Below are 24,342 nucleotides of genomic sequence, written 5' to 3'. Positions count from 1 at the left end.
ACTACATACGTCTCCAAGTTTCTCCAGTGACCACTTGTGATCAAACCTCCCTTCAAACATCAAACCACACTTTTTATGCAAATAGATGTGTTGTTTTAAATCAGACCCACTATGACAGACAGCTTCACTGTCAAAGTGTTGCCATTAAATATCTCAGTGTTGCTGCCTGACACACTCCTGCTGCAGGGGGAGATCGTGTGTGTGTGTATGTGTGTGTGTTTTTTTTTTAAATTCATGCCCAGTATTTCATTATCAGATTATTTTTGTCTTCAGATCTGCTTATCCCTGAGCAAGCAGCAGCACTGCACATTTAGATGTTTTCATTGAGATCAGATGATATTATTATTATGATTTTAAACTATTAAGCCCAATGGTTTTTGTAGGTGAGGTTCCTAAACAGACCTACCCCAGATAAATCAAGAACAGCTCCACAATTATCAGGTCAATGTGCATAATTTTGGTCTCAATGGATGGTCAAGACCTCAGAGAGTATAATTCCAGTGTCAGTAACATTGTGACATCTGAGCAAATTGTATTGAACCAAAAAAAAAAAAAAAATCCTCCATGATAGCAATGATTCTATGTATAGAGATGCCCCTGAATGCACTCAGCTGCTCCTTGACTACAACTGCACTTAAGTGGATGATAATATCACAAAGCATATAGAGGACAGTAAGGCAAGGCAAGGCAAGGCAAGGGAAGGCAATTTTATTTGTATAGCCCATTTTTACAAACAGTTTGTCTCAAAGGTCTTTACATGGCATCATAATAACATCCTCTGTCCTTAGACCCTCACATCCACTGAGGAAAAACTCCCAAGAAAAAAGAGGAGAAAGCTCAGGGTGAGAGACAGAGGAGGGATCCCTCACCCAGGACGGACAGACGGGACATAGATGTTGTATACAGAAAACTAGATAGAACAAAATAGGTTGCAAATGAAATATGGGAAAACATGGAAATGGTTAAAAAGAGCTGATGCAGGCAGCTTCTGGTGGGAGGCAAGGCAGGCAGGGAGAACAGGTCAGTTTGACTTTCCATTTGTCTACTTGGGGAAAAAATACCGTTTTGACAAAATGGAAGTGTTGTTTTAGTGGTGTCAGGGCTTGTTGTTGTAGGAACATTTGAAAGATAATATACCCCCACAGCATTTTATGAACTGTTTCATACTGATATCTGGTACCGCCTGCCGGACCCTGGGCCAAGCTGGTGAAGGTGTGTCAGTCACTGATCATTATTGGCCAGTTTTCATTAACCTTCCTCTTGTCAGCTCTCTACCATCTCTTGGGTTAGGGTTAGTTCTGACCGGAGTCTCCCGAACACAGGGAAATACATGATCAGTGATTGCATTTAGTCACTGTCTCACTGATCACCTGTGGTTGTTACTCTGAGAGAAGCACTGTGTGCTGTGTAGCGTAGTGTAGTCCCGCCTCCCTCCTCCTTCACTGCATCAGTGACTGACAGGCCGCCAAAACACAACATGTCGGTTGAGTGGATAATGTGTAGCCTAGGTATCAACTAAAATTATTTATTTGATTTGTCTCGCCTCACTGTGGCCTTGGTGTGGAAACACTTTGAGTAGACATGTGTGCATCAGAAAGAAGACACTTCATGCACTGATCAATTTTGAGATTTTGGGCTATTTTTCTTTCTTAAAAAAAATTGTATAAAAACCACATTAAGGTGGTTATTTTACTTAATTGTATCTCTTTTGTCTGTAGATATCCAAAATCCCCTCTCTGAAAACTTCTGACTCTCATATGTCAACAAAATAAAACAAGAATTGTTTGTTGTTCAGATTTCGGTTCTGGAAATGTATGCATTAGCGCATATTTCATTAGATATTGCCCAATTTACATATTCAAACATAAAATTGGACAAAACTTGTAATACAAAAAATATTTGTCTTAATGTCAGTGATAAACTTGAGAAGTTTCATGGTGAAATCTGTTAGTAAAAAATGTTTACCCTATTCACCTGTAGTGCCTTAAAGAACAACAACAACAAAAAAGTTGCTTGTCTGAGTTTTATCTTGTAATATGGGCTTTAGAGAGTGGAAAGGTTGAGCATTCCCCAACATATTTAAATGCCATTATTGGTGGATTAATGGAGCAATAATGAACAGATGAATTGAAATGTACTGCTGATGGTTAGTTGTGTCTCTGGTGTGCTACACCCCACCACAGTGATGTCACCTCACAGGATGTCAGGTCAATGATTTCCACTCTGTCCTGTGTTGTGCTGGTGTGTGATGAAGGCTTCACCATGTGTCAGGTCTCTCATCTTCGTCCTGACCAGCCTCCTCAGGCCTGCTCTGTTGGTTATGTAACTCTGTAAATCCCAAACTACCATATGGCAGCAACAACACTGTCCATCACTAATTGTTGTGGATGCACATGGCAGCGGTCATCAGAGCTCTCAAACACAGATGCTATAGATACCTGCGTGTGAGCACCGCACTGCTTCTGAATCTAACCAAACAATACAGACATGATCAACTCCCTGTAACCTGTGCACAGGTGTACAACATGGACTGGGACTGGGATGGATAGCAAAACCATCACTCACACACACACACACACACACACACACACACACACATACACACACAATCTATTATCTCCCTTTTGTCAAGATTAAAGCAGCTCAGGTTGCATGGAGGGATTAGGCTGGTGGGGACTTTGTAATTGCTAGGAATGGGTCACCCAGTGAGTGCATTTGCGCGCGTGTGTGTGTGTGTATGTGTGGTGGGGTCAAGCGTGGGGGGCAGGGATTACATGACCCACAACATGCATGTCCTGTTGTGTGCTTTGTTAGGTCCTGTGAACCGCATTACACTCCACACTCTGCTAAAAGCTGACTTTGTTCACATCAAAGCCCGGATCTCATTTACATTTCAGGCAATGCACGTAGATCTATCCATTCACTCTATTGTCCAAAGTAACACGCTAAATACCATACATGTAGGTCATTATATGGACACAAGCAGTTGAAAGCATTTCGATGTATAGCCCCAACCCCACCCACCCGATACATGTTTGCACCAGAGGGGACGAGCAGAAAATAGAGGGTCTGCTAATAGTGTCATGCTGTGTGCGTAGAGACACTGACCACAAACAGTGCAAAGTAAAAGCACACACAAACTCATGGTAACGACCGTCCCAGTAGCTGCTTTACAGACAAGGTATAAGTGCCAGTCGACTGATTCCAGTAAATGGGCCACTGTCACAGTGTGAACGACCCCATCAACAAGTTCATTGATTTCCTAAAACTCTGAGTGACCTCAAAACCTGAGCCGGACCCATCATGCTGATGTGGGTCTGTTCAACACTGGTTCTATCTGGCCTGAGCCAAATAAATGAGATGTGATGAAGCCATATCGTGTTTGAATGACTGAGAGGAACCCCTGGCAATGCTGCTGGTGTTAAGTCTTGAAGTGGTTGAGTGAGTTTAAAAAGCTGATATTTTCCTCATGAATTGTCAGCAGTATTTTGTCAGGAAGCTTAAGATTCAAGGAAGAACTTTCAATATGCTATAATGTAGCATAAAACTGCATGTCATTGTGTTTTTTCTTTTCTTTTCTTTTTTACCATGAAAGTATCCAAGTGCTGAGTCCACAGAAAGAGATTCAAGAAACTGATTGTCACTCTGACAAGTATAACTGAATTAAATGATTACGCAGTAGGGGTGTATCGGTACATACCTCGGTTCAGGGGTCACGGTTCGATACGGTTTCGGTACAACAGACACTAATTGAATGTAAAACTAAAATCTGTCTTGTGTTATAAAAGTAGAAAAAAAATAGAATATATAAAACAAGTGCATTAGGAGTGTTATAATGCCATTCATTAATTCTAGAGGAAAAAAAACTTGCACTTGACAACTGGCAACTATTATTTAAAAAAAAAAAACAAGAAACTAATCAATGTTGGCTTACACAGTTAAATTAGATAGATGCCAGTTGCTTTGGTGTTTCTGGTGTCTGTGTTCATGTCAAGAGGCTTAAAAGCAGCGGGATAAGTTGTTACAAAGTTGTCTTTTTCCTTTCACCAGTGATTGACATGTGGGCGGGGGAGGGGGGGGGGGGGGGGGGGGGTGAACATGCGCTAACGTGTTTGATGCGTTCATAGCGACGCAGCGCGCATCCATAAAATAGCACCGACGGTCGACCAGTCGTGAGCTGCTTTCTATGGTCGCGAGCCGTCGCCGTCGCCGTTGTGTTTCATTGAGAAGCCACATGGGGACATAAATGAAGCAGCAGCTTCTCTACTTCACACTCTCATCACTTCTCTTCTTCGTCTGTTATGACGGTTGCTGGCAGCTTCGAGGCTCATTACCGCCACCTAGATTGGAGTGAGGACTACACTTTTTTTTTTCTAATATTCACTCAGACGTATTCGTCGTGTGACTGTGTGCACCGAACCGTGACCCCCGTACTATGACGGCACGGGACGAATACATATACCGTTACACCCCTATTATGCAGTAAAATTGAAAATTTCCCACATAAAATAAAAAGTGCACAAAATCTAATATTGCACATATGTTCATACATAGATGTATGTATGTGTAGGTTAGGGCCACATATGTAAAAGTCTGATGGAGGAAAGAAACTGCCCCTCCACCAGCTGGTGAGGCGTTTGGGGTCCTGTATGTCCTCCCTGGGGGGCAGACTGGCATGGGTAGGGTCTTTGATGATGACCCTCAGGGACTTCCTGAGGCAGCGCTGGTTGTTCAGCTTCTGGGAACCAGGCAGCTCACAGCCAATGGCAGACTGGGCTGTATGAGCACGGTGTATTCAGAGGGAAGCTTTTCAGAACCTCTGTAACTTTGTGATGTCACAAGAAAGCAGGAACTGCCCTCAGCTGTGCTGCCCCAAGCCCACCGACCACCATCTGAAAGCTCCTAGGACCTCTGAAATCTTTATCGCTGTTTATCTGAAATTGAATGTTTCCCACATACAGTACATGGCTTCGGAGCATTTTCAGACACCTTCTTGCACATTCCATAATTAAGCAGATTTAATTTTAATTGGATACAATTACCATTTTGCCCATCAGTCTGCTCTTATAACTCATAATGACAAAGTGAAAATGTAGTTTAGAATTGTTTGTATACTGTATGTCCTTACAGAAACACTGTTTTACAAAAGTAGTCATAGACTTTGCTAAAGCACACAAAATGTTCCCAGGAGTCAACAGTTCTCGGTTTGTTGCACTGTTTCTACTTGAACAAAGTAAACCCATTTAGTCAAATAAATATTGTAGTGAACATTGTTTTTTCTGTGAAGTCGCTTTTCTCTCTGTTCTCGGCAACATCAGTGAAGTCAGTTTTAAAGCTCTGCATTGAGACTTTTGAAGTGATATTTTAATTAATATTTTAATGTAATTTCCCCACATATGAACACTGCTTTCTTTGAGATAACAAAAGCAACGCTGAAAAGCAACAGTGCGACATAAATGGGACTTCTAAACCTGCTGGATAACGCTCTATATTTGCAGAAGAGTATAATGGGTTAAAGTGATGTAGCCACTTTTCTATAGTATTAGTTAAGTATTGTGAGTGGGTGTGCAGTGCTTTTGCAGCCATAGATAACATGCATTTGCCACATCAACCACCTGGTCCTAATGCTTAAGTCTAATGAAGAAGAAATGAAATTTTTTTAGAAATCTCTTCTGCCAACACAACACAGCTTTATCAGTGTCACTGCTGCCCCTTGTGATCAATGGAGGACAAACACTCCATCTGTGGCTCGCTTTGCTGAGAGCCAACAGCAGCACAGGCCTCAGTAATGGGCCTATTCCAGCTCCATACAGAAAATAACACATAGAAAACATAGAGCCATACATCATGCAGCTTGAACGTTCCGACTCTTATTTACACTACGTCTGAAAACATGAAAAGTTAGTCCACTCAAAGCCTCTCACACTGTATAGCAGTATGTAGCCTGTAGAATGAAGCTCACCGTGACCCCAGTAAATGATGAAAAAAAGGGAGATTTTGTTGACTGTAACACAGACAAAGATTTTATATTAAAGGAGACATATTAAGCCCCTTTTCCACAAATTGAAATAGTTCTGAAGTGTCTTAAAGGCATGTCTGTGACATACTTCGGTCAAAATACCCCACACATCACTGCACTCTTTCACCTGCTCAAAACAGCCCTGTTCAAAACGGCTGGTTTAAGTGCCTGTCCCTTTAAATGCAAATGAACCCCGCCTCCCTCTGCCGGTACCGGTGCCCACAGGTAGCCATGGTATTATGCAAATTTGAAAACGAATGACATCATTGGATGGCATCTGAGGGAACAGCTGGTAAAATCACATGGATTTCAGCTCGGGAGCCTGAAAATGACAGATTTGTGAATTGTCAGTTCTCACATTTAGGAGGCTGGAAGGCAAGACAAACACTTTAAAGAGCCTTCAAAAAGTGATATTTCCATAATATGTCCCCTTTAAAACCTGTCACCCTGGACTATATCCATGTGGTTAGTCTAACCCACAGTGAGGCTTGATAATAATGTGACCTGACCTTTGCTCTTGTCTCAATGTCTTTTCCTGCTCAGTCTCGTTGGTAAAGAAGTGAAAAGGACACATTATGTGCTGGAAAAGACATTTCCGTCAGTTCTGTGGACCTGTCATGTTCTTTTTTATTTGAAACCTCTTTGTTCTCTCACAAAATGTCATGGGACCACGCTGCTCAAAATAATGTAGAGACACATGACAGTTGTGGTTCTTTGCTTTAGAACTTGGGCACTGCAATCCGCAGCACATTAAACCTGGTCGTTTCTAAAGGAGGAACTGCTGTGTTGATTTTGTATGCTTTGTGTTTTGAAGCATCAGAAAGATGATGATGAGAATCTGGATCACAGCAGGAGTGTTCAGAACTGAGTCGGGTTGGCCTGAGGACCACATACTGTGTACTCTAGCTGTCCTTCATACACAAGGACCATTGCCCCTGTGCGCTGTGTGTGTGTGTGTATTGATGTGTTGGTATTATTGATCTCTACTTTGTAACAAAGGGTGTGTAAAGCTTGTCTGGGCAGCTGATGAGCTGACTGCCTGGATGCAGAGAATGCTGAACAGCTGATATAGCCAGTGCAAGGTCTGGGCAGTGAAAACTTTCATTCTTATTCACAATTATTTTCCCTGAGAGGCAAGGCTGTGTTTAGAACAGGAGATAAAATGTCTAATCTTTAAAATTGTCCAGTTTTTTCACCCTTTGTCATAAACACAGGTGAGATCAATGAGCAGCAACACACATTTGTTCTCCATAGCATGTTGTCCTGGTACCATCAGTCTTGGTCACTCTGATATCAGGTGTGTGTGACATTGATCAGTCAATGCCAACGGGTGTCTAGCCTGCCAAAAGACAAAAGATGAAGAAGACCAATCGAAGCACCAGCACCTCCAAAAAACAAACTCTGCAGCAGGGATGATTTATGATTGTAGACAGTAGCTGGTCTCCACAAGTCAACAGAAACACCTTGGTTTAGTATCAGTGGAGAGGATCACTCTTTGAAAAGTATACAATCCAAAGAAGATGTGGATATCTGTGATTGTTTTCTTGTGTTACTCAAGGAACGAGTTGACATGAAGGGATTTTCATTGTTCTCCTGCCTTGCATGATATACCTGATAGTCAACTCATCAAGCTCTTGAATGTAGTTGTATGAATTCCAACTGGATGACACCATTGTGAATATTATTCTATTTCCCGACTTGAAGGAAAAAGAGAGCAAAGAATCAGAGCATGGGTCTGGATTTCAGCAGCACTACACTTCTGTCTGAAGCTTGGCCCTGGGCTGTGCCCCCTGCAGACCCTCATGTACACCCTGAGTGACACACACACAGGAGCTGCAGAAACTGACATAACAAGGCTGCTAGAAACATTATAGATGGTCCTGCGGGAATTTTCTCTAGGTTGGTGTAGGGATGTGCTACACAGGCGGCTGAGGTGAAAATCTGTAGGTATTTACCAAAGTAATGATAAAGCTATAGGGATGGGCATTTGAAGAAATCTTTTTGATCGATCTTCGGGAAAATTAACGATCAATTATCGATTAATCGTTAATATTAATATTAATATTCATAATTTAAAACAAAATGCGTGCGGCTATGGCGTGTGCCAGTAATCCAGGGCAGTCCCCGTGAAGGGAGGTCAGACAACAACGTACACGGACGTCTGTGTGCTTGTGCTTCACCTGTAGGGACGGTGCTGGTGCCGGCATCATTTAGGTTAAAAAAAGAAAAAGAAAAAAAAAAAAGCACCGTTGCGCTGCCTGGCTCACCTGCAGCTGAGCTGTCAGAGCAGCTCTGCTGTCCCTCTCTCTTCAGCCTCGTGTGTGGCTGCACTTGTACAAAAAAAATCACAAGCACTTTCAAACTGTGAAAGCGTGTGTTTTATTGTTTTTTCTGTGGCCAACACACCGCGGAGCGGCGCTCTGATCAGCGCGGCACAGAAAAGAGAAACAAACTATGCAGGATATTTACCTTAAGTTTCATTTTAACCGTCGTTAAACAGCTTCGGACTAATTGTGATGTTAGATAAATGACTTGTAGCTTGTAACTTACAGAGAGAGTGGAGGCTCCTTCCACACCGCTGCTGAAAACCAAACCTGCTGATCAGAGCGGGCGGAGCCGCGGTGTCACAGCTCGTGTCCGCGACACAAGCGCCCCGTCATATTTAATGAATTATTTCACTCTTAAACCATGTAATAATAATAATAGGCCTGTATAATAATATTTATATGGAGTTTATTGGTTGTTATGAAAAAAATAAACCCGTGGTTTATTTCTCCATGACAACCTCTGCCCTCTACATGATCCCTTATAATAAATCGATAAAAAGTTTCCGTGATTGATAAAATTCTTAACGATCAATAATCGATCATCGATTAATCATGCCCATCCCTAAAAGCTACATTACTGTAGGTAAATCGTGAAATTTCACAATGATACAAACGTTCCAAGCCTTTTTCAAACAAAAAAAAATCCAGCTATGTTTTGATATCATCACATTGCGGCAACAGCAGCTGCAATCTGACAGGCAAGGGGCACTGCTGCAAAATGGAAAAAGGCCACCATGTATTTTCTATGGTGTAAGCCCAGTGTGGCAGGATCCATATTAAATATATATATGTATATCTATTTTTTATTTTTATTTTTTTGTGACTCAATTTGCATAGTCTTATTCATCTCAAGTTTTGGAATTTTTGGTTTTTCACTATCTATTCACTCCTCATATTATCTTACACAGTCCACAGTATATGGCCATTGTCCATGTCTGTCACCCATATAGTATGCTGTGATAGTTATGTAGGATACAGGAAGCAGAAAGAAGATGCTTCAGGGCCAATGTGACTTATTTTAAATGACTATTCTGGGTTTCTCACAATCATAACCCAGTTATGATGTTTACATACAGCATACAAGCCAGAAACTGGGTTAGTGACTGGCTGAGTTCTCTCATGCCTGTTCCTCAGCGCTGAATATCTAACAAGCTGGCTTGACTGACAGACTGACTGAAATGTAGTAACTGGTGTCTGACCAGCAGATTGACTGAGCAGCTGCACGACACCATGTCTCACCATGTGTCCGTAATGTCTGTCAGAGTTAAAGAGAGTGATGATGCTCGCTGGAGTCAAGATGATCACAAAAAAAGTTGCTGGAAAAGTTCACTCTTTAAAAACTTGTTGTCAAGTGTATAAAGTCAAGGTGCAGCTCGTTTATGGTTTATTCATAATGAGACTTCACACTCCCAACTAGCAGGGGCTGGACGATCTGACGGCTGTGTGTGCGCGTGTGTTTGAGGGAGAGACAGTGTGTGAGTTAAAACTGGACAGGCGGTGTGGATGCTGATGGCTGCCTTCAGATGGCTGCTGTATTGTGATGGTGGCTGGGTTTGTACTTGTCACACACACACACACACACACACACACACACACACACACACACACAAGCTGCTCGCTGGCTGACATTCACCTTTTTTCACCTCTAATTGGTCCTCTGGGAGTTGTCAGAGGTCTCAGTGGCTGTCTGCAAGGTGGCAACACATACACACACACACACACACACACACTAACACGGCCATGCATCAGGAGAAGAAGGAGGTGGAGGCAACAGAGGAGGAGAGGCGCTGTGATTGTCACCTGAAGGTCATGACTATTTATCACTGTGTGTAAAGACAAAGGAGGAGAGATTGCAGAGGAAACATCAGGCTGCTGCTCTAGACAGGGAGACTGCTGCTGCTGCTGCTTTAACAACAGTCTCACTGTGGTTTTGAATGTATAAGCTGATATATAGCATGCCGCCTAATAATAAACCTGTAAAAGGCTGTGGAGGTGTGACTGCATCGTGTTGTATGTGCTGTGCATAGCTCTCTGAGATTCAGTCACTGCCGCCTCTAAATAGTAAGTAGTCTCAGTGTGTTTTAATAGACTGAGCAGTTTAATTGTGTGCTGGATCTGAAGTAGGAGTCATCGTGTCATCACACACAGACACTATTTTCGGTGGCAGCTTAACTCTCAGTTGCCTTAATGTTGTGTAGAGGCTCAGTAGACCAGTGATTCTCTGTCTTTTCCACCACTTGGAAATCTCTCTAACGACACAGACTCATCACTCAGGCCCACACGAATCCGTTTTTTTCGAATCCGGATAAATACTTTGTCGGATCGGCCTCGCGTCCACACGGATCCGGCGTTTTCGGGGGGTGAAAACGGTATTTTTTTGTGGTTGTATGAGTTAAAAAAAGCCCATTAAGGCCACGTCCAGACGAATACGCGGCTTCACCGAATCCGATCTTTTTCTTAATCGTTTTGAAAAAAAATCTCCGTAAACACGGCATCGTTTTCAGAAATATCTGCGTCCACACGGATCACCTGAAAACGACCCAAAACGCTGTAGTACCTACATACTGCAGGCGTGTGTGTGGAGCGTGTGTGGCGCTGCAGCGCTGCCACACATAAACACTTAAGACAGCTGAAGAAGACGGGAAGTCCCCGCTGTAATTCAATAGAAGAAGAAGTCCCCGCTGTATTCAAACTCAAACATGGGATTAAATGTTGACAGGGAGTCGTGTCAGAGTAAATATGATGATCAGTGATGATTAAACAGGCGCGATTCAGCTGCAGCGTCTGAGCAACGTGACGTTAGTCGGCCGTTGTTGTTGTTATATTACGTCCATATACTGTCAGTGTGCAGCTGCTGCAGCGGTGTGTGTGTGTGTGTGTGTGTCTCAGGTTATAGGTAGAGCGGTGGGGGGTATGACATCATCGTTTCTGAAGCCGTATTGGCCGTCCAGACGAAAACGCTGGGGCGGCGTTTTCAAATTTTCCCACTCTGGGACCCGTTTTCAAAAAATTCCGTTTTCACCCCCTGAAAACGCCGTATTCGTGTGGACGCGAGGCCAATCCGATAAAGTATTTATCCGGATTCGAAAAAAACGGATTCGTGTGGACGGGGCCTAAGTACACTATCTGCAGTACAAAGGTCTCTGACATCCCCCCCCCCCCCCCGAGAAACACCGGCACATCGCACTGCCCTGAGACACAGGAATTGAGGGAGGATTAATTAGCATATATTTTCTATGAGAAGTCCCGTTTCAAAATAATATCAAGAATACAATATAAAGTAAAAATTTACAATGCATCAGCTTGTTGGAAAGCAGTTTGTTTTTATTTGGAACTAACCAACTCACTCAGTACTCCTCGGTACTCCTTCACACAGGCTCCACGATGTGCTGTATCACGCCACCTATCAGCTGTTTGGATTAGCAGTGTGTGGAAGAGGTGGAGTGATACAGCACGCCGCGGAGCCTGCCTGTGTGGAGGAGTACCGAGGAGTACTGAGTGAGTTGGTTAGTTCCAGATAAACTAACTTTTTAATAGTAGGATTGTGTGGGTGAAGTTGTGAGTGACATGCAGCAAAGGACTACCATAGGATTGAGCTGCTGTCCCAGGTGAGCCAGTGGGCAGCCCCCAAAACGATCATGCACTATACAAAATGTCCAAATTGGCAACTTTGCAAATGTTTTGACTTGCAATTGTCTCATGCAATTGTCTGGCCCACAGGTGAACCACTGGAAGACATTTGCTTTGGGCAGATGTCATTTAGAGCTCATCGTAGAGGTTTGATTGACAGCTCTCTCTGTCACTCAGGCTTTGCAATTGCATCACCAGCCTTCGCTTGAGGAATAGGTGGTTGCTTTAGAATGCTTGATGATGTGTGCTGCTGTTGTGCAGTGTAGCTCAGCAGCAGGTGCTTGTGTTCCCAAACTACACACTAAAGTCAGTGTGTGAATTAATCTCAGGCAGGACCGTGCAAACCCCTCAACCTGATGTTCCTGACCTTTCTTATCCTCCAGACCCTCGCTCATGGTATTTCAATTTCATGTTAGCGGGGATGGTTTTAATGAAGGTGAATAAAAAAAAAACATGTTTTTCTGGAGTCACTGCTGTGTTGCAACTTCACTGCGGGGCGGTCCTCAGCCTGAGTGCCCAGCCAGAGTCATAAAACTCAATATGTAAACACTAGGCTGCTGTGACTGATGCAATTCATATCAAGTTTGGAAGTGTGCTGTATCACCTTTTGATGAACTACACCCTCTGATGTGTAGTCAAGGTTGATGATGTTCAAGGGTCATGTTACATAATTCATTTTTCCAGTACAGTGACCAGACAGACAAAAACACAGTCGGCCTTCTGAGGAAAGAGCCATGATACCGACAGAGTCTGAATCACAAACAAGTTCATTACCAAGTATGTTTTCACATTTCAGTTCATAACAACACAAATAACTAGATAAAGTAGCATTTCCTGATGGAAATGCGTGTGAATGCTGAAAGCAGCTGAAAGCTGTTGCAGAATTAGCAAATAGTGCAAGCAAGTAAAATTCTGACAGCAGTTGAATCTAGGGTGTTTTCACAGGAGTAGTGTTTAGGTTTAGGCTCGGCCAATTAGCGGCCGTTCCTTCGTGACTTGTCCTGTTATGCTGGACGAAGTTGTGACGTGAAGTTACCATGTCATGTTTTATCTTTTGCGCTCCCTAAACAATGCTGTCTCTTTCGAAAAAACTCTCAACTACCGGCTTTCTTCTCCACTGAATCACGTGATGTAAAGACGCTTTGTTATTGGTTGAGGCAGCCGGCAACAACAGTGCGGCGTTTGGGGACACAAACAGGAGCGTTTGTTTGTGATGCAGCTCGTGAAATAAAATGGAGAATCATTGCCATTCAGAAATGAGATCACATATGTGTGAATCAAGATTGCGATTTTTTTTTACGATTTACCATGCAGACCTAATATAGTGTTTATACTGTAAGCCTGAAGGCTTTCTTGAGGTGAGGGGCATTCACAGTCTGTAAGAATGTGTAAGAAATACGGTAATGGAACCAGGTTACGATTCACTACTACTGTTCACTAAATTCTCATTTTTGGGCTGAGCAGATACAGATAATGACATATCTGCACATCCCCTCCTGTATGTCAAGACCTTGTCCCATTAAACCAGGAACACACTGGATATGTGGCATGTGCATGAGGGTTTTTGGAGAGAGATTAATTAATGATGAAATCAAACATTCAGGTAACCTTCAAACAGGAGCAGTCAGTATGGACACAGACAGGTGCTTGTCGCAGCAGCTCAGCCTCAGGCGCTCCCTTACCACTGATACTGAGTGGGTATTTGATTATTTTGCTCTGTTATTTCCACCAGTGTGTGTGTGAGAGAGAATTATTGCATGTGAATCTGAGCCTCTTATAGAATGGGGTCGGTTTTATTTTAAATACATAGCTAAGGCTACATCCACACTATAATGTGTTCATCTTAGAACGCCTTACTTTTATACCATATATGCCTCTCCTATCCACACTACATGGGCTTTCAAGCACCAAAAATAGAGACTTTTGGAAACTCTGCTGGCCTCCTTCTAGTTTGAGGACTCAGGGGCATGCCCTGGGGTTGTGTTGGTGTCCTCAAGAATAAAAACTGAGACCTTTAGAAAGGATACTTCTGCCTCCAAATACCAATGGTGACAAAGGCATCAATAACCAATTACAAGTTTCTGACCTTGTAGTCTTTCTTAGCAGCTGTTGAGGAGTTCTGCATTTCAACACTGTTGTTCCTCATGAGTCATATATATACAGTATATATATATATATATATATATATATATATATATATATATATATATATATATATATATATATATATATATATATATATATATATATATATATCGTGACATGTATATATATATATATATATATATAATTTTATTTAAAGTATATTTTGGGGGCTTTTTATGCCTTTAATTGATAGCACAGTCGAGAGAGAGACAGCAAATGGGGAATGACATGCAGGAAAGGGCTGCCCGACGCGGGCTTTGAACCGGGGCCGCCTGCACTATAGCCTCAGCACGGGGCGGCAGCTCTACTAAACGCCGCCCCATGTGTCATATTTTTAACCAACTGCAGAATAAACAGTCTGCTTCCTGTTTACACCCAAACCTGCTCAGTGTACATCACTGCTCAGTGTGAATTTGCAGGGATGATACAGGTTTTAGAAAATCAAACCATGGTATAGGCCTAATGGATGTAGACAAGTCTACTGATACAGAGTCAGCCTACCTGCTTTGTGGCTGTGAAACCTTTAATGCACAGACAACCAAACAGTTGGAAAGAGAAACGTGCTGTTTAGTGCATTACACTGATGAAGAGTGAGGCTCAATCTGCCAACATGAGACTTAATCTGCTGTGATTGTGGAGGGCTTAGACTCATGCCAGCACAACACAGCTTTTCAAAAGCATTCCGGTGACTTCACACACACTCAGACACACACTAGAGTAAAAAGGCAAAGGGGAGAATTCCCTTTGAACCAGAAAACTTGACGGCTCCAGTCTCCTTTCATGGTAATAATGGACCAGCGAGGCTTGTTAAAAACAGAGTGAAGGCATGCAGCCAGAATCAATTAGTCTCCAGTGTGGTCTTCATCTGATTCAATTAAAGCCTCTTCATAAAACACCAATTTAATGGGACTAATGCTGTACAGACACAGAGCAGGAAGGAGACAAGGGAGAGAATGAGCAACCATGAGCTTTGTAATTCTTTTAGTAGAAGTTGTTAGTGGCAGAATGTTGGAACATGGGTTCATCTCATGGTTCTGCTCAGTCCGGTCACGATTAGAGATTGCGATTTAATGAATCAGTATGATGCAGCACAGAAAAGTGATGTTGGTCTGAGTTAGGTGGTTTCATCAGAATCAGCTTCGACCATGATGTGGACCTGCTCCTCCACATCGACTGCTGGTTGAAAACTTCTGCTGCATTTCAGGGCTGCACCCTGGTGCTGAAAGTGGGAACTGATGTGGTGGATTCTCCTTCAAACACGGCCCAGTGCACAATAAGCCCAATTATTTGACTAAGAGTGACCTAGTCCTTTAATCAGTCTGTTCAGGATCAAGTCTGCCTCCCCCTGATGAGCAGCTCCTCCTCAGTCCACATTGCCCCTTACTAAACCCTGAAAACGTGACCTAGACTTGTGGCCACATCTGTCACAGATTGAAATGGGTTGCATTTGTATGGAAAGTAGCTCAGACTGAAGAACATTATTTTCTGCTTGTAGCATCAGGACACTGACAAAGCTCTGCACAGGAAGGTAAAAGCACATTTCCTTTCACTGCTGTAATTGCTGTGCAAGCGTTTTCCTCTGTGTATAGATTTTTTTTGATCCAGGGCAGTTTTTAAGTGCACAAAGGCAGAATTTGGATGTTGTTTTTTTCCACGTCATGCTCCTACCATTTAGTCAGCGGTCAATTAAATTTCTCAAGAAATGGTTATTTAAAGCCTAAAAAGATGGTGAGAGCAGGAGAAAGGAGCATGAGCATTCATCTCTGCACAACAGTGTCAGCAGATTAGACCAGCAAATACTAATGCCAAAAACGAATACCCCAACAGGGTGCAAATACATACAACACCACAGGATTGTTTCCAGGTTGTAGCAGAGTGGTACCCTCTGAGCTAAATCTGAGTTGTAGTCAGGATACATCAACTGAGCCACCTTGGAGCCTGTATGGTACTCTCCCTTCAATCAACAACCAAGACAAGGAATGACCATGACAAGCAAAATAGACAACTGTCAGTGCAACACAGTTAAATTTCAACATTTTGGCAAATTCGCCTATTGCCATAATCCCTAGGAGGTTCATTACCTTTACAGTAATTGTCGGTGCAAGCTGTTTTTAGATCGGCTGCTCAGCTAACACAACAGTGGCTCAGGGTATTTCCATGTTTCCCTCATCAAACTAAATACACAATCCAACTCCAAAACACTCTGGTGGACAAGTTGTGACCTGCACATTCACCACGGTATGAAATAATAATGTATAATTATGTAACATTATGACACATGAAGCAAATACTCAGAACTACTTTCGCTTTTGAAGTCGCTCTGCCGAGCAGCCGTGTCTGGAATGATGTTCCGGCTACGCATTTGCCTCGAAAACAACTCCATCTTGTAATGTTCAATTGTTATTTCATAGCGTGGTGAATGTGCAGGCCACAACTTGTCACAAGAGTGTTTTGGAGTTGCTGGATTGTGTATTTGATGAGTTTGATGAAGAAAAGCCCGGAAATACCACGCACCGTGCAGATCTCATGTCTCTGCTCCGCCGATCCAAAAACAGCTTGTACTGAGAATTAAAGGTAATTAACCTACTGCTAAGGCTATAGGGATTATGGCAATGGGCAAATTTGCCAAAATGTTGAAATATCCCTTTAAACCCACCATTCACAATCTTTAACAATCAAGTGTAGAGATTGTGCAACTAGAAGCATTTTAGTTCTTCTCATTAGATGATGATCAGTCATTTTCTCCTCTCACAAACACTTGTTGATAAAAAAAAAAAGCCCTTTCATTTCAAACATGAGTCGTCAATGGTCACAGTAAAGATTAGATCCCACTTCTTATTTTTGAACCTTGCCTGTATCTTCTAAGTGGCTCCACTGCTCACAGTTTTCTCTGCTGTCACTATAGCATTTTCACTGGACTCTAGCCTTTGTTGTGTAAATGTGAAATGATAGCCTTTCCTTCAGCATCTCTCTCAGTGTGTCAGTAATGATTGTGTGGCTGTGGGAGTGTTGGTTGCATTTATACATCATCATCTTTACACCATGTGAAGAGACACTTTGTTTTCAGTGATGGTTGAATGAAAAGCTAAAACTTGCACATCAGTCAAACTTGTGCTTCGTGATGTCTGCTGTTTGCAGTCTAAAATATCAGCTTCATCCTCACAGAAGATAAATGGATGAAATGTCAAATTCAAGCAGCAGATTTTTCCGTATGGTGGGCTGAGGTGACTGCACATACTGCAGGTTTTGTGTGTAGCATTTCTCATGGGACGAAGACAGTCACTCAAAAGTGTATGTGCTTTAATGTATCCAAATCTGTAGCATAGCAGTGTTGCATCAGTTGACTGTGTATTTTTCAGCAGTTAAGTCTTCTTTTTAATGACTCTTGCTGCAGTGGTTCTATTTCAGGAAATACTTGAGGTCATGTCAGAGGTCTATATGATCATTCCAGTTTTTTCCTCTAGTGTTTTTATTCTCTTCAGCATGATTTGCATACATTTACAAATCAATAAAATGAGAATTCTGCACATAAACCGCCGAAGGTGCTAAGAAATCCATACGCTGCCCTCGCAGTGTAATCTCATTAAACCTGCAGCTCATATCTGTTTCTCTGCCACTCTTACAGCCACTGTCTACAGTCAGTCTGAGTCTGAGGGACTACGGTATGTCTGCTGGACCCCTCCCCCAGTCCATGGTGATCCAGTTTTGGAGATAGAAAATTCTACTGATCCCTTACACTTCCACTGGGAAAATGAGGACTACCTTACTGGCTGTCATAGGGCTGTGTCTCGGCCTATCCCTGGATGCATTGTCTTTGAGTGGACCTAGGATGGAGGCGGTGGATGGAGACAGAGGTCGGACGGCAGGCAGAGGGGAGAAGCTGCTGAAACGAGTGAGACGAGGCTGGATTTGGAACCAGTTTTTCCTGCAGGAGGAGTACACAGGCAGTGACTATCAGTACATTGGCAAGGTAAGAGCTGTTTACATCTATCATAAAATCAAGGGTAAAATTAAGGGTGCAGTAGTGTCAATGTAGTGTGCTGACCCCTCATCACACAGTCATTGAAACAAAACGGTGTTATAACACAAATCTATTTAAATAGGTACAACAGAAATTCTAATGTCAGAGATTATTAAGAACCTTATATATATATATATATATATTCCAAATTATATCACTTACAAAACATAAGACAAACAGATCACAAAGACACAATCCCACACCCTACCCCACCCGACACCAGACAGCACAGAGTGAGGATACATTGGTTCTGACGGTCAATTGAAAGTAGTTCAGTACATATGCAATACAGTTATACATACAATCACATTCAGCCAATAGAAGCTTCAATTTGTGGGACTGTTTTCAACAAAGGCCCCCATATATTGGAAAAATGCTCTGGTTTTCCCCTCACACTATACATATTTTTTTCTGGAGTACAATATGATAGAATTTCATTCCACCATTGTTTCAAGGACGATGGTGTTTTGGATTTCCAGTTTGTTAAAATGCATTTTTAGCAGCTGTATTGTAAGATTTCAGATATTATTAAGAATCTAATAAGAGCAGCTGGCTCAGGCCTGGTAACAATATGAAAGGTCACACACACACACACACACACACACACACACACACACACACACACACACACACACACACACATCTCACAACCAAATATTATTTTATTCAACTCAAATTTACCCAAATGATCACCTAACTGTGTGGTGTGAGAGGAAGAGAAATATCAGTCATGTGTGAAGTGTGTGGGTGAGTGAGGATACGGCGTGACACCTGTTGGACGGTGCAGTAAGCCTGACAGGGAGGAGGAAGAGAGGGATGCAGCAGGCCGCACTGACACTGTCACAAGTCCTGTTCCTCAAGTCACCCTGTGCTCTGTATTGAGTTCAGGTGGAGAGTGTCAAGAAGCCAAACTCAGTATGAACCGAAGGGACCTGGAGCATGAGTCAGTCATTATGGTCTCATGTGGTCCAGTGGGCCACACTAACATGGATATAAGATTGGCCATAATAACAACCATACTGTTTGGAGGGGTTGTTGTGAGTCATACCACAACCTACACAGGCTATTACTGAAAAGTTTTGACATATTTGTATAATTTAGACCATGAATTCCATGTTCTAGCATCAAGTACACTTAAAAGATCATATAGGAGTCATCATTTTCATATAGTGACAACAGTGCTGTAGCACAGAGCAGAGCACACAGAGATGTTTGTACATGTTACAACACCTCAACAGGATGTGGCAGTTGCCACCAGCCTGAAATACTTTTATCTCATAAGATTTCTAGTGTTCACATGTCATGGGCGACAGCCAGGGCTCAGCCCTCTTAGTAACATCTTGGGTCTTTCAAGTAAGAACTTTTTAGATTTGAACTGATAAGAACTTATAAGAAGGTCAAAGGTCACCCCACAAAACACTATTTTTGACCATAACTAGCGATGTCTGATAATATCGGCTGACCGTTAATATCGGCTTGATATTAGCATAAAAATGTAATATCTGTCCATATTGTTATCGGTTTTTCTGCCAGTAATGAAACTCCAACAACATAATACCTGGATTTCAAAGTGAATTATGTAGCAGTGGACCGTCGCTACTTAATTATTGCCGCCGCTGCTTCAGACTCTCAATAATAGAAAATTAGCACATGTGCTAAACACACCCAAGCAAAGCATCTGGTCTGTCCACTGGAACAGGCTCAGTGTATTTGTAATGTCCATATCAAATAAATAAACAAAACATAACATAATAGTCCATGTGTTCTCACTACGCAAGTTTCCAATATCGGACATCCCTAACCATAACTCACACATTATAATACACTAATTATCACACAATTTAACTAAAATGTCTATAAAAATAAAATATAGTGATGACATTGTATTTAAAGGGTCAAAGGTTAATTTAACTTTTTGCTTTTATTCAATGCTTAAACTCAGGAAGTAGAGACTGTGATCAAGTTTCCTGCAACTTGGCAGGTCGGTGGAGCAGTGCAGAAGTCCAGTTGTTTTCCACCAGAAGCTGTTGAAGCTTGTGTTTCCTCTTGTTTTACTAGAACCATTAAGATGAATAAACAGGTGAAAGAGGGAGAAATGGCGCTGTGTTTGTTGCTGTGCTTGAAGTATGTCCATGCAGCAGTGTCTGAGGCTGGTCACATGTTCCTCAGTGACCAACAGGGCTGCAACAAATGAGAGGAGGAATATGAAAAATTCAGCAGCCTCCATCCAGAGCCTGGGGTCAAACTGGCATGACACTTCACTGAGACACTTTCCATTGTTTTTCTTTTTTATTTCCCTTCAACACATGAGTGGGTTGTACACTGTAATAAGAAAAGTGGTTTTGCACATGCTGCGCAGTGCGCATAAACCATAACAAGTCACTGTTTTGTCTATAACAGTGTTTTTCAGTGCCTCTTTCCAGATTATAACTGTGGGTGTTTTGCTTCACTCAGTGTGAAGTTTTCTGAGACAGAGTCATGATGTTAATTAACGACTCTGCTGATGAATGTCTGGCATCTGTCATCATGTTCAACTGAATACATTGAACACAATCTGCCTCATGTATGAAGAAAAAAAAAACATACTTAGAAAATCAGTCTTGTTTGAGAGCCTCGGGGCCGAGAAGGATTTCATTCATTCATAAGTAAAAGCCTTTGTGGTCTCCACACGAAACATACTGTTTGATGATGTGTTATTGCACTTTTAATGAGGTGTATAATGTTCACCCACCTTGAGATGGTCGGGTTATTTAGGGATTTTCCATCCAACTTGCTGCTTCTAAATATCTAGAGGAGACTCTTGCTCCCATTAGTGAAATTAGAACACAGTGATGATAGTTGGTGCGGTGCTGTTTGATCAGTAGCCAGATGCCAGGAGGTTTTGTGCTGCTCTGTATATGAAGCCTGCTGTCTGCTATAGCACAACAACACGGGCAGCTTCCAAATAAATAAGAGTTGTGTCATGGGCTGAGGTGAACACCGAGTGAATCAGGGCAGTCAGCAGAGTTTCCCTGCCTGTTGGGGTGCTGCCTCTCTGTGGGGGTCTGCCGGGTGCCTCAGATATGCTGCAGTGACAACAATATGGTTTAGAAGCAGATTAGTAGGGGGAGGAGGGATTTAGTTAAGGCAAACACTGATGCCATGTTCTCCCTGCTGAAACCACAGAGTACAGACGCCTAAGAAAATAAGTCAAGTTCACGATGACTCAACCCAGCTCCATGTCCTGTAGTGATTTGCCACTTAACTTAAAAGATAGTGCTGTGTTACAGTATGGCTCTTACGTCTGTAGTTTAATGTGTGCTCCCTGCACAGAGCAATGAGTGGTTATTAGTGGTTATTTGACAAGTTAAAGGAGAATTCCGGTCATTTTTGACCACTAAATTGTTTTCCTGATGGTCATCCAGTGTTGGGGGGAGCAAAAAACGCGACTAACAATCAAATATCTATGGTACATGACTCAAATCCTTACAAGATACCACTGAACTCATATAGTGTACAGTATAAACAGTAAACTTTGTGTTTTTGCATGTAATCACTCACCTCAGATAGCCTAACTCTGAAACATCCTGGAAAGACATTACTATCCGATCACAGAGCGCCTTCTCCCCGCCACAGAAACAAACACTTTTTCCTTGTTGTGATGATTTCTTTACAAAAATAAACAGTCGGAGATATTATGTACATTATCACCGTTTATTTTTGTAAAGAAATCGAGTTAATGTCCAATCGATGTTGTGCGTCCACCCACTCGCAGTGAGTAACCTCCTATCATGCTGTTGCAACTGGGACCGGGTTGGAAGTGTAAGTTACACACAGTTAAGCGGAAAAAAAGAAGACAAACAGGCGGCAGTACGAGCTGTCCCTGCATGCGATCGCAGCGTGATTTGAACACTGTACAATTAGTGCGATTTAGCACATTTAGTTTATTAGTGTTCCAGTGTGACGCCTGTCCATGCGCACGTGAGACTGTGGCGGCCGCCGGCATAGTGAGAGTTCTTCCTTGATGCAAAAACTGTGTGTGTGTGTGTGTGTGTGTGTGTGTGAGAGGGAGAGCTTTACAAGGAATTAAGATTTAAAAATTTGAGAGAAAAAAAATGTTGTCTTTATGCACAAAACATAAACCGAACCGAAACCATGACCCAAAAACCGAGGTACAGACCGTACCATGGGCTACCTGTACCATTGCACCCCTAGTTGTCCTCTGTGGTGCGTAGAGTGTTGCCGCTCTGTTTGGAAGACTTTGTACATTATGCCGCCTTTACACTACATGGTACCAGCTCCACTGGGCTCCACTCGCCCTTTTTGGGTTTCCATTAGGTGAAAGTACCTTTAATCTGGTAGCTGCTACTACTTTTCTGGTGATAGGTGGTGGTAAAGAGGTATTAAAAGGTGACATAAGGGGTGGTGCGTGGCGCAGTGGTTAAAGCGGCCGCCCCATGTAGAGGCTACAGTCCTCAATGCAGGCGTCCCCGGTTCGAGTCCCGCATCGGGCAGACCTTTCCTGCATGTCATTCCCCCTCTCTCTGCCTCCCCCTTTCCTGTCTATCCCACTGTGCTATCAAATAAAAAAGCCAAAAAATATACTTAAAATAAAAAAAAGGTGACATAAATACACTGCAGACCACCAATAATTTCCCAGTGTAGACCTGTTATATGTCACTTTATTAAGTGATCATAGTTTTTCAGCCAGGACCAGTGGGTCATCTCAGAGGCCAGCAGCTGGTCTCCTGAGATGATTGGCCGATCACCTGAAGCTCTTTGGAGATTTACCGTTGGCTGATATAATTCCTTTTGGAAGATAAATGTTGGTCTCACAGGTGAAATCTAACAACTGTGCAGCCATCAGCGGCGCCGGATTAATTTTAGAGGTGGGGGGGCCATGGAGTTTGGGTTGTTACGGGGCATAGATTTACACACTCACTGTCAGTGCAATAGTCATATTGTAGCGTCCGGCCGTGATGCGTAATACCAACATAATGCGTAATCCCCCCCCCCCCCCCCCTGCCAGCGTTTCCCAGACCATCATGCCTACCGTAACTTCTCAAAAAAAAAGCTGTGCTGGTCTGGCTGCATGTTTGAGCAAATAAAATGTTGTGAACACCTCTTAAAGCCCGTTTGAGCAGTGTCTATAAACTGCTAGGTTCTCAAAGACTCGACCCGGTCCGATCCAGGTGTTGAAGCCTGGACCTGATGCAGCCGGACTCACGAGCAGTCTCTCGGCTGGACCACGGCAAAAAATAAAAAATAGATAAATAAAAGAACCCCGTGGTCCGACCTGACCCAATTTTTAATCCGAATTTTAATAATAGAAAACACCATTTGTGAATTTGAGATCTCTAAAATATTAGTAATGTTACTTTTACCATGCATTTAGTTTTTCTGTAGGTAAATTTTACCATCATGGATCAAGCAGAAAATCAGCCTTTGTAAAAGCCGAAGTAGCCTACTGTAACAGTTTATGAGCACTCAGGTCTGTAGCGCATCAGTCTGCAGCTGCTACTTTTCACCTCTTATTCTTGTCATTCATGTTTTAATAATAGGAACAATGCTTAAGGTCAACGCCTGCTGACGTTTGGACTTTACGTAGCTAAATAACTTTGTCTCAGTCCGTGACTGTGCTCGCTTCATATAGACCACACAGACCACTCGTCCAGCTGTGGTCACATGAGTTATTAGGCTACAATGTTTCCATTTTGTTGTTTTCGCGCGTCTCTTCTTTTTCTCACAAGTTATGGTTTTTACTGGCAAAACGAGCCAGTTAGAAATGAATAAAGGAAAAGAAAAAATAATATCCAGGAGACTTTGTCCCGTCCTCAGGACGTGAGTGAGGGTGGTAGAGATGTCTGTCACTGTCAGCTGCACGTCTGTCAGCAGGTCCGCTTGACCGCTCCACACTTCACAAACTTTAGGAATAAGCTAGATGTTGATTCTGTAAACAGACAGTGACATGTTGGAAATAAGCAGACACCATAGGCCTACTCGCCCTCGCTAATATTGATTATTGAATTACGTAACGTCATAAATCTCTGGCCGCTGTAGTCCGGTTCATCACCTGTCTCTGTGGGTGTAGGCTACGTCATCTCCAGGTGAAACAACTGTAACAACTGTAAAACACCTGGAATTGATAATAACTAAAGGCATATCACCAAATCTGAACTAGGCTATTAACACATCCTAATCAGGTTAATTCATCTTTTCCT

General features: G+C 42.5%; 1 protein-coding gene across 1 annotated transcript in view; it reads left to right on the top strand.

The window, feature by feature from the left end:
* Positions 1–24,342, top strand: part of cdh6 (cadherin 6) — a gene marked incomplete at its 3' end in the record, with an annotated part of 74,836 nt that overhangs the window by 10,687 nt on the left and 39,807 nt on the right. Inside the window, exon 2 of the mRNA XM_083990598.1 lies at positions 17,747–18,091. Coding sequence (XP_083846724.1) covers positions 17,873–18,091 — 219 coding nt within the window. The 5' untranslated portion in view covers positions 17,747–17,872. The remainder of the gene's footprint in view (positions 1–17,746; positions 18,092–24,342) is intronic.

Source organism: Trachurus trachurus (assembly GCF_905171665.1).
Source record: "Trachurus trachurus genome assembly, chromosome: 17".
Lineage (NCBI taxonomy): Eukaryota > Metazoa > Chordata > Actinopteri > Carangiformes > Carangidae > Trachurus > Trachurus trachurus.
The sequence above is the reverse complement of the archived record's forward strand: the minus strand, read 5'-3'. Positions and strand labels throughout refer to the sequence as shown.